The following is an 11,224-nucleotide window of genomic DNA, read 5'->3' on the forward strand; positions in this document are numbered from 1 at the left end:
AACACATATTACATGCTAGTGGGGGTCCCGGGCCCAACATAAAGAAAATTATACTACTTTCTCTGTCTCAATTTACGTGGCATTATTTCCTTTTTAATATGTCTCAAAAAGAATGTCATTTTTCACAATTTAACTTTATGAGATGATTTACAACCACATATTTATATAAAGCTGGTTTTGAACCACACATTTCAAAAGTCTTCTTTTCTTTCTTAAATTCCATGCCAAGTCAAATGGTGCCACATAAATTGGGACGGAGGGAGTATTATTTATGAATTTTGTAATTTAAATACATAATTCAGCCAACAAATATTGAATCCACGTTAATCCCTATATGTCCCTGATCAAAGATAAATTTCTAAGATAAAATGGTAACTAACTTCTTACTCCAAATTGACTTTCATTGATTGTGTAGATTAAGTATATTTTCGTAAAGAAGAATTCTTTTTGCGATATAATCATGTACAATAATTTATTTGTTCGAAATTCGTATTTTTTTGTCTCTTTATAATATGCGATGCATAATTTATCCCCACTTTATTTGTTTTAGTGCAATGACTATTTATTTCAACGATTTATCTCCAATTTTATATTGTTTTAGCCAAAGTAGAGGCACAAATGTAAAAACAGTATGTTATAGTAGCTCAATCCTTCATTATTCTCTACCTCTTGTGTTTTACCAACCGACTTTGTTTCATAACATTGTGTTAATCATTCACAAATTTTATGAGTAGTAAGAAAAGTTTGTCTGGTTCTTTGTATAGCTTAAGAATTTATTGAGCATAAAAAAATGTTGAAGTGCCAGGAAATATATCATTATTAGTGATATTATAATGATATCACTAAAAATGTTGAAGTGCCAGGAAATATATAAAATATAATTATTAGTGATATTATAATGATATCATTAAAAAGTTGAACTCATAAGCAATGTTTATTAATTTAATCTTAAGTAGCAGATTGTGTAATTTAATCATTCTATCCTAAAGTAATAAACATTGCTTTTGAGTTCATCCCTTTTGACCTCAAATTATCTCTAACATAGCAACAACTGTAATTAACTTGTGCACACGTAAAAGCATTTTAACTCAAAAAAAAAAAAAAAATAGAAAAAGAAGATTTCACCCAAAAAAGCCATGTAGAGGGAGAATGTAAATATTTATACGTGTTTTACTAAAAGTGATAGAGAGAGCAAAGCGGCTGGGCAAGTGGGGTCCATGGTATCAGAAATCAAAGGCCAGGAATTAAGCGTCAAATGGGTCCACGCAGCTTTGACCTTAATTTTCACAAGCCTGGGGGGTTCAAAAACTATATATAAAAAAAAAAAACGCCCAAGTACTCAACATCTACTATATATACATAAAAAAAAAAATTAATCCTGTATATACACTGTAATTTTTCGCTGAGGGGGTTCGGAATCCCCTGGAGCCTACCTAGCTCCACCCCTGGTCCCACATTTTCAGAAAGGTGTCTTTGTATTCCTGAGGGACAAATTAGTCCACGGATTCAAAAATTTGTACAAAGAGGCAAACTTTTACAATAAGATCTTTTGTCACTTTTTTACGATAAAATCTTTTCACACTATTTTGGCCATACTTTTTCTTCTAAATAGAATAAATTCATATGACTATTTAGGTCAAATTTAATAAGTTATGCTTACTTAATGTCATTTCTATCTTTTCTTCTCAAAGTTTATCTTAATTTAAAATTATATTCCTGAGGGACAAATTAGTCCACGGATTCAAAAATTTGTACAGCAGCAGCAGTAACTACTTTTTACAATAAGATCTTTTTGCCACACTATTTTGGCCATAATGGCCCAAATGAGATAAATTCATATGACTATTTAGGTCAAATTTAATAATTTATGCTTACTTAATGTCATTTCTATCTTTTCTTCTCAAAGTTTATCTTAATTTAAAATTATACAATAGAGTTTTAATTGATTTTTTTACATAAGTGTGTAGCTAAATCCAAATTCAAATTGGTGTCCCAATTTAGCTTTTTCTCTACTTTTATAACCAATTAAATTACTCTATGTGAAATTACTAAAATAACCCCCCGTGACCCAAATGGAATAAATGAAATGTTAGGATTTTCATGTAAATTCACATGTACCCGACGCACCTCTCTTTCTGGCTTATTAACAGCAGTAAAAGTAAAAGTAAAAGTAAAAGTAAAATAAAGTAATATGTCATGCATTGCAGTGTCATTGAATGTGGTGGAGCTCATTAAACTTTTCAAAAATTGACACGTAACACATGTGGTTAGTTGGGCCTTGGTCTCTAATTTCCTCAACATATTTTCCATTTGAAGATGGTGATGGGTAAATATTTATCAATACCCAAGTTTATATATAGAGCGTGTAAACATGTTATTTAATGAGGTGATAATTTATATTTATTTATCTATTTATTATTATTATTATTATTAAATACTAAAATTCTATGTATAAATACATGTCATATACTCCCTCTCTTCCTTTTTACTTGGCCTTTGTGCTAAAAATAAAATTATTCGTTTTACTTGTTCATTTTTTCAATTTAAGAGGTTTTTTTTTAATATTATCCTTATCATTAAATAACTATATAAAGTACAAATAATTAAACTTAGATTTTTAAAGCATAATTAATAAGATTAATTAAATGAAATAAATTACTAATAAATTCTTTTTAAGAGAAATGTCATGTAATATAGGACAAGTAAAAAAGGAACTGGGGGAAGTATTTGTTAACTTAATGTAAAAATCAAATACATATAAGATTCTACCTTTGTGAGAGGGTAAATATAACTCACTATTAAATAACGTGTAATAATATGTTCTTCTTTTATATGCAAAATAAACCAATCAATATTTGATTAAGTTATTCTAGGTAAAATTTATTCCCATAAAAATCTATAAGAACTTATAATAATAAGATAAAAAGAGATTAAAACATATTACGGTATTGGACTCGTCTTTGGCACGGACCATCATCCCCTAGTATTATATACAGGAATTTGATTATCTAAGTGAAAACCTTAAGCAATAATAGAGTCGTTTATAGCCGTTATAAAATAATTTATAAATGTTACAATATAGAACTCATATATTATTATATAACAAGGAATATTAGAAATGATGCAATGAAATCGACAGATTAGAATTTAGAAGAACGGTTGCATAAATTATTATTCTTTTAAAAAGGGGGGAGAAAATAGAGGAAAAGAGGATTGACTTTAATAAAAAGTGAATTGGCAAAACCTCCGTTTTTGACGTCTGTCAATTTTATACTTATTTGAGACGAATAAGTTATATATGGTACGGTGTAAACTATTTATATAATTTGGTCATTTAAAAGGTAATAACATGTAATGATCCATTTAATAGCATCGTTTGGTAACTTAAGATTAATGATACGTAATATATTTTAATAAATTAAATTATATTGATAGTGCAAAAAATCTATCCATTATTCGTGTATAAAATTTAAAATCATTTAATAAATAGACATTGGATGATATTATAAGTTTTGCTAGCTCAGGTGCTATTTGCTTATAAGTTCTATGCACTTACATTATCAGATCATCTAAAAGGTAATGACAACTAATTCTCTCTCTATCTATATATTAACTGTTATAAAATAAGAAAAATACTTTCTATAACAGATCAAAATACATTGATAATATGTGTAAAAATGCATGTATATAATTATTTACCCTATTCCTCTTGTGGAAAGTAGGTCATTTCCATGAACCCACCAAGAAGCAACAAGCACAACTTCAACTATAAACGAGACATCTTCCAAGAGAGTTCTAGGAAAATTCCCCACAACGACTCCCATACTAAAGTTTGTTCCGTTATTCTTTATTACCTCTATATATAAATACACACACACACACACACACACACATACACACCACAAGAACCTCACTTTAGTCTTCAAATTAAAGTCTCTTTCTCTCTTATTACATTTTCAAACTTCATGTTTACACCAATCAAGAGCAATCGTCATTGCTATGGAAGTAGTAAAAGAAGAAAAAACCCTCCTCCTCCAATGACAACCTTTACACCATTAACATTACTTTGTGTTCAAACCTTCTTGATTATATTCAATTTTATTGGTATAATATACCGAGCATATTCTAACCACCAGTACTCTTTCTTAGCTTTCATCATATTCATATACTTCAGTTACTTCTTGGTAAACTACTTATCGTCTATATATAGAAGCCTTTTACCAAAGAAAAATAAGTCATTGGAGAAGAATTTGTTGGGATTTGCTATATGGTTCTTGATTTCTTCAATTATTTTTGGGTTTGTTTATCAATTTTATCCACTTTTTGGATTTTTGGCTGGTCTTCCTATTTATATGATAGCCATAATCAGTAGTGGAGTTATGTTTTATGACTATGTTATTTGTGATTATCAAGATGAAGATGGCGGTCAAAATTGGAGGTGCTTTGGTAGCAACGATCATATGAAGAGGAATTATTATGAAGAAAAATGGGAGGTCATTTGGGAAAAAGTTTGAGTTAGTAGAAAACTACGAAGAATATTTTTAAGATAATAGGTGTGAATTCAATTCTCTATGTCCACATCTTATTCATTCTTGATCCTTCAATCGTAGTAGAATTTCTTTTAAGAATGTTTCTTGTAATTAGAGTATCGATCTGCATTTTTGCATGAGACTTAATTTTTCTAATTTGAGAACCCATGAGACGTTCAATTTTATTTCATATAATAGTGATGTATGTTATGCTTACATAATATAAATTTATAGCCAAAGTTTATAAATTTTGTAAATGTTGCCATTTGAAAAAAAAAAATCAAGTATATGAGACTGAAGTTGTAAAAATCCGAACATAAAATTAGGCATATTGATTGTGCAAGCAAACTTTTAGCATATGCGTCTGAAGTTTAACTTGACAAGATCAAACTTCTGACAATCGCGCCTAAAATATGACTTGCCAAGGTCAAACTTCAAACATATATAACTGAAAATTGTTTTATAATGTTTGAATTGCCAATTTTAATACCCGGCAATGTTTTCAAGTGTTTTCAACAACAACACTTAATTTAAATCAACTCTTATATTCACAATTCAAGACTCATATCTTCAAGCTTACATTAACAGTGAGCTTGTTTGTTTTCAAGTTCCTTTCAACAACATCCACTTAATTTAATCTCATTTTTCATATTCAAAATTTAGTATCACTTTTTCAAACTTGTAACAATGGTGATTAACCGAAGTTTTCAAACTTTTCCAACAACATACACTTGATTTAAATTCACTTATCGATTTGAAAATTGAAATTCAATAGCCATTTTTTCAAATTATTATACTTTAATTGCTATAAATTTAAAACATATTACTCCATCTAATTCAAAAAGAGTGTCCACATAGTCATTTGTACACCCTTTAAGAAAATACTAAATCCTAAAAATAAAAATAAAAATAAAAAGATAATTTGACTAAATTGCCCTTAATTAAATATGTATTGCATTTGGTCATTAGCAGTTAATAAGGCTAAATTTGAAAAAAATAAGATTAATTATTTCTTGATTTGATAATTGAACACTCTTTTCGAATCAAGAGAAAAAGGCTAACTGGACACTCTTTTTGAATTGGAGGAAATAGTATTATTACAACAATGTATTAGAAGAAGAATTCCTTCTACGTCCATGGCAACTGTAAGACCACCAACAGGGGTAAACGAGCAACATGTGGGGCCTACACACTTGGAATAGCCTCACCAAGAGTCTACATAGGCCCAGGAATTCCTGACGTCAATCGATAACTGAAATGACTTTGAATGAAAGATTATCTAATGCTAGATCTCTTCTGGATTTCATCTCTCTCTTTCCGTCCGAAGCCGATAGGAAGTGAAGAGGAAATGAAGCATATCAACTTTTTGATGTTTGCCAAAACTAGCTAGCTACGAAAGCACAAAAAGTGATGAAGTAACTGCGTCTTAAATGGTGCTGTAAAAAGTGGCTACCCCGCGAAACTAACACCCGTATTGGCTCTAAAGTGCTCGGCAATTTGCACGATTTCCCTTATTCGGAGGTGGTCTATAATTTTTTCCCTTCGCCTAATACCATGAGGTTCTGGGTTCGAACTCCGGCTCAGTTAAAAAAAAAAAATATCACCAGGCAGCGTTTCGTAGCAAAATCAGGCCTATTCGGGCAAATGTTAGGCATTAAGGTAGAAGTTTCGCAAAAGTCTCTTGCAAAATCTTTTTTTATTTTTAACTGAGCGAGAATTCAAATCCAGAACCTCAAAATATTTTCGGCTATATTTTTAAGCGAAAGCCAAAAATTAAAGAAAGTTAAAAACCAGCGCCTTCGAAGCAGAATCCACGCAAAAAAATGTAAGTGCTCGACCCAGCCCATTTCTTAACCGACCCAAACAACTTAACAAAACCAATATTAGGCGGGACGATAAACCCCCATTTCTTCCAACTTCTTTCAAGTTCCAAAAACTTCGCCTGCGATCAACTTTCCAGCAAACCAAACATGGCAGAACAAAACCCTTTCACCAACATCTTCTCCCACTCAAACTCCCCTCCTTCAAACGACACCGTATTCTTCTCCATCTACCCTGACTTTTCCTTAAACTCCACTTCAACCCCTATAACTTCTCAACTCCAATCACTTCACATCCAAATCCTCCAAACTCTCTCCCCTTACACTTCCAATTACATATGGCAACACCAACCCTTCACCCTCACCCCTACCCCCACCCCCACCAACCCCACCACCCCACCCCACCTCTCCGGTCATCTCCGTTATGGCGATAACCTCGAAGACGAATGGTTCGTCGTGTTCCTCCTTTTCCAAACATCCAAACACTTCCCTAACCTCTCTATTCAAGTTAACGACACTGACGGTGAATTCCTACTAATCGAAACCGCTTTTCATCTACCCAAATGGGTCAACCCGGAAACATCCACTAACCGGGTCTTCATCCGGGCCGGGTCTCTCCACATTATCCCGAACTCTCTAATACCCGATACGCGTACTCCATCGGTACAGGAGTCACTAATTTTATTGAGCCGCCCTTGTAATTCTGATAAAACCGTTGCACCTGAAAGGGTGCAGCGTCAGTTAGAGAGTAGGTTGAGGGAGTATCCCGATAGGGCCCACAAGAATGTGCATAGGGTTAGGGTTAGGGTTCCGGTGAGCGTAGCGAAAGTGTTGAAGCACGAGCCGTGTTTGATATCGATCGCGGTTGAAGGGTTTTACGATAGGGATATCGATACCATGAAGTTCGCGTCGAAGATGGAGAGGTTTTTAGGGGGTGGGGTTGGGGGTAGGGGGGAGGAGTTGGTGAGGGTGGTGGTTAGGATGTCTAGGGCAATGTATGCACAGTTAATGCAACAAACGTTTAACGCGCCGAAATGTTATCCGGTAATGCCATCTAGGAGTGATGTGAGTGGTTATATGGAAGCTGAGTTAGGGATGAAGATTGCTTGTGGTTTTGAGATGATATATCAGTTGAAAAAGAGGCAGGGGATTGAGGGAAAAGGGAGTAGTTGGGACGCGTTTAGGCGGAGTTTAGAAAGGAGTGGGTATTTTGAAGGGTTGTTGCCCGGATCAAAGGAGTATAAAAGATTGATGCAGAATGCTGAGGAGTATTACAAGAATAGTTCACTGCATGAACGAGAAAGGTATCTGTTGATCGTTAAATTGTACTCCCTCCGTTTCAATGTGTTTGGTTTTGACGTTGCACGTAGTTTAAGAAAGTAAAGAAGACTATTGAATCTTGTGGTGTTAAATTAAAGATAGGTAGAATGTACCAAAGTGTTGTTTAATATTGTGGTCTTAAACATGCTATATGGAAAGTTGGAATTAAAGAGTTGCCAAAAAAGGAAAGGCGCATACTTTTTAGAACATACTAAAAAGGAAGTAAGACAAACAAATTGAAACACAGAGAGCACAAAAAAATTGATTCCCTTGCGCGCGCGGGGGTGGGGTGGTGGTGTATGCAGTCGCTTGTTGTACTGATATTGTTGTGATGTAACAAAAAAAATGGTGGTGACATCATTTGAACATCACTGATAATATCTGCAGATTGAGTAAAATATTTCATAAAATGTTCAAATTATCAGGATAATTTCTGCATATGGGGTAAAATATGGCATTGCATTATCAGGATCTATCTGGTACCATTTGCAGCATGACGAGTCCTAGGCTAAAAGGTCTCTAGGGTGTGTCTGTGTAGTTATATTTCTCGATTTATGCTTCTTATTTGATGATCCAACCGTCCATCCATGGATTTTCAATAATGAGTTCAAATTGTTGTTACTTTCCTATGTGTCCTAGGCGTCAGCAAGAAAATTTGAAGCGTCTACATAGCAGAATTTGTGTATACATAAATGATACTGGATTTTGTAAACCTTTTGCCTTATTTATTAGAAAAGAAAAAAAGCTGGAACTGGATTTTGTAAAGATCCGAATCTCCCTGAGAAGTTATTAGTCTTTGAATATTTACTTCTTGCCTTACTAAAAGGAAAGATTTAAAATGGTAATGCAAGTGACATGGTCATATTGTTTACTTTAATGGTACTTTTTCTCTCTGCTTGATTCACCATTTTCTCCTCATTTGCTCAATATGCTGATACTACTATTTATATGAGTCTTGTCGTAGATGTCCTTTATGTGTCATATAAGTATTCCTTAACCTGCTACTAACCAACTATTGAAAAATGCCGCTACTAACCAACTTTTGAAAAATGTAGTGCTATACTAAGTGCTCCAGTGCGAAGAATAGATGAGATCCTTGCCCTTCCTGAGTCTGCCAATGACTTTAAGGATCAGGAACTACCACCGTCTGATGATGATTCATGGCTTTATGGTGGGGAGGATGAGCTAAATGCCGCTCTTCAAGAGAGGCAAAAGGAGATGGAACTTTACAATTCAAAAAGGAAACAGAAAGCAAAAGAGCAGGATGGGCCCAGCAATGGTTCTGATAATTTTGATCTTAAAGATATATCAAAGTCTATGCAAGCATTTGTCACGAAAGTGGCCAGCTATGAAGGTGCAGAGGTTCCAGATGAGAGGTTTGTCCTTACTATCTCAACAAGTGGAGTGGCAGATGCTTTGTTTCGTTTCTTTTTTTTAAAATACTGATGGGAGTTACATTGTAACATCTTATAGTCATCTGGTTTGTGCTATTTTGAGTTAACTTGCTGATTGTAGTGATTATTTTTGTACAAATTCTGGTGTGCAAAGGTAAAATTAGATCAGATAGTTATGAAGCAAGAGAGTGTGTCATATTTGTGGTCATAAAACTTAAGTTCCTTGTATGAAGCAAGAGTCGGTGTCATATTTGTGATCACAAACTTAAGTTCCTTGTATGAAGCAAGAGTGTGTGTCATAATTGTGGTCATATAAATTAAGTTCCTTCAAATAGATATAAAGTCAAAGGAGGGCTAGTTTGGTTAATCCTGTGTTATCTATATTCTTTTGGAGCAGTATCTCTTTATAAATAAGGTTATAATCAGCCAAACTGTTTAATAAAGAAGCACATGCGTCCATCCTCCAGTAACTTATTTTGGCCTATCCTCTATCTCTTACAGCAATGTAAAGGACGTCGACTTTGATGTGGATCGCTTTATGAAAGATATGGAATCATTTGTGAGACGTCGGGGCCCTGAAGACACTGGCAGTGATGTTGATATAGAAGAAGAGTCACCATCGGATATGGAGTTTGGTGAGTCAGCTTTTCTCTGTCTTTATTTCTTGAAGTCAATCTTTTTGGCAGCAATAGCCAAATGTTATTTATTAACTTTACATGCAGTTTGTAACTTCTCACTTGTTTCTAAAAAAAATTAAGTTCCTTGTTGTAGATATGTTATTATGGTGTATCTTTCAATTTTTCCCACCATAATTTGGTTGCTTTTGCTTCAATTTTCTTCTATCCCTCCACACCCCACCCCACCCCCAAATAAAAAAAGAAGATAAAGTGATATCTGTTGGACATGCAGATGAATCTGAAGATGAGGATGATATCGCTGAGCCAGCTGTTGATAATGATGAGGAAGGCACAGCTTTCATGCATTCGTATTCAGACGCTCTGAATGAGGAACTGAAAGGGAGCACACTAAGTAATACCTTTGTCCGTGCAAATGAACAATACGTCAAGAAATCTGAGGTTCGTCTACACTTTCACTTAGATGTGTTTCCTGATCTTGCCTGGAGAACTTTTTTGATCAAGGATCCAACATAATTATTTAATCTTGCCTATAAATTAGACAGAGATCAAAAGTGGAAATTGTCATCGTACATTGCATTTCTTTTTGCAGCTAATATTGCTAAGATCTCTGATTGGACAAATTTATGTATCAGGGAACGTCTAATTCTACAGAAAGCATGGAAGAGGATTTCACTCCGGTAGATGTGGACTTCAATCTTGTAAAGAACTTCCTCGATTCCTTTTCCTCTCAAGAAGGACTTCCTGGACCTGCATCTAACTTGCTCGGACTTATGGGTCTACAGCTACCACCAGATGCTAGCAAAGGGAAATAAGCATATTTTTGTCGCGCAGCTTATTTCTCGACTTCCTTTTCACATGCAAACTCCAGTCTTTTGATGGCACTTCATGTTGTGGTATTCGATCTGAACGTGTAAACACTCTGAATGAAGAGGTTGATGTTCTGTATTCTGTTTGTTTATGATTGCCATGGAGATGATGATGCTGGCGTTGCTGAAGTTAAAGATAGTCCACGATCTAGTGTGCTATGGGCCTATTCCCATATATGGCAAGCGAAAGCAACAATGCCAGGAGCTATGAGCTACCTATCTATTGTGATATTGTTCTGTGCATCGTAGTATGTTCGGGTATTGATCTAGAAATCTTCTTGTTAGGAATTATACTTATGACAAGCATATTAGAATTACATACACGTGAAAATAGAGGAATAACAGATACATGCCCCTGTTTTGGCTAATGAGAATGTGAAGCGACTGTACTCCATTTCAGTTTGGTTCCATTCTATCTAGTTGTATTTAAGTGAGACTGGGAATTTGCCATTGTTTATGTAGTTTGTGAACCACGGGTAATGTTTAATATGCGAATTGTTCATGTAATGTTAACTTTTGGCGCAATTTTATTAGTTTAATAACTCAGCTTCAGATCATCCGTGTCCAACTTAGTAATAAGCCATGCTAAAAGAGTAATAAGAGTTTGTTTCGGTTATTGTGTTATTTGTTGTTACTGCTATTTTTTTTCATTATTTG

At 34.1% G+C, this 11,224-nt stretch overlaps 1 protein-coding gene across 1 annotated transcript; it reads left to right on the forward strand.

Annotated features, from left to right (window-relative positions):
* The first annotated feature begins 6,418 nt into the window (after positions 1–6,418).
* Positions 6,419–10,966, forward strand: LOC132058978 (protein ecdysoneless homolog). The gene is made up of 5 exons (XM_059451415.1): positions 6,419–7,653; positions 8,725–9,045; positions 9,565–9,698; positions 9,973–10,139; positions 10,334–10,966. The coding sequence occupies exons 1-5, from the start codon at positions 6,500–6,502 to the stop codon at positions 10,511–10,513; spliced, it is 1,956 nt and encodes a 651-aa protein (XP_059307398.1). The 5' UTR covers positions 6,419–6,499; the 3' UTR covers positions 10,514–10,966.
* The last annotated feature ends 258 nt before the right edge of the window (positions 10,967–11,224 follow it).

Source organism: Lycium ferocissimum, chromosome 6 (assembly GCF_029784015.1).
Source record: "Lycium ferocissimum isolate CSIRO_LF1 chromosome 6, AGI_CSIRO_Lferr_CH_V1, whole genome shotgun sequence".
NCBI lineage: Eukaryota > Viridiplantae > Streptophyta > Magnoliopsida > Solanales > Solanaceae > Lycium > Lycium ferocissimum.

Excerpts from the sequence above, each read along its gene's own strand:
- LOC132058978 (XM_059451415.1), top strand. The coding sequence starts at position 6,500 with ATGGCAGAACAAAACCCTTTCACCAACATCTTCTCCCACTCAAACTCC. Across the intron at positions 7,654-8,724 it reads TCACTGCATGAACGAGAAAG|TGCTATACTAAGTGCTCCAG; the intron begins GTATCTGTTGAT and ends TGAAAAATGTAG. Across the intron at positions 9,699-9,972 it reads ACCATCGGATATGGAGTTTG|ATGAATCTGAAGATGAGGAT; the intron begins GTGAGTCAGCTT and ends TTGGACATGCAG.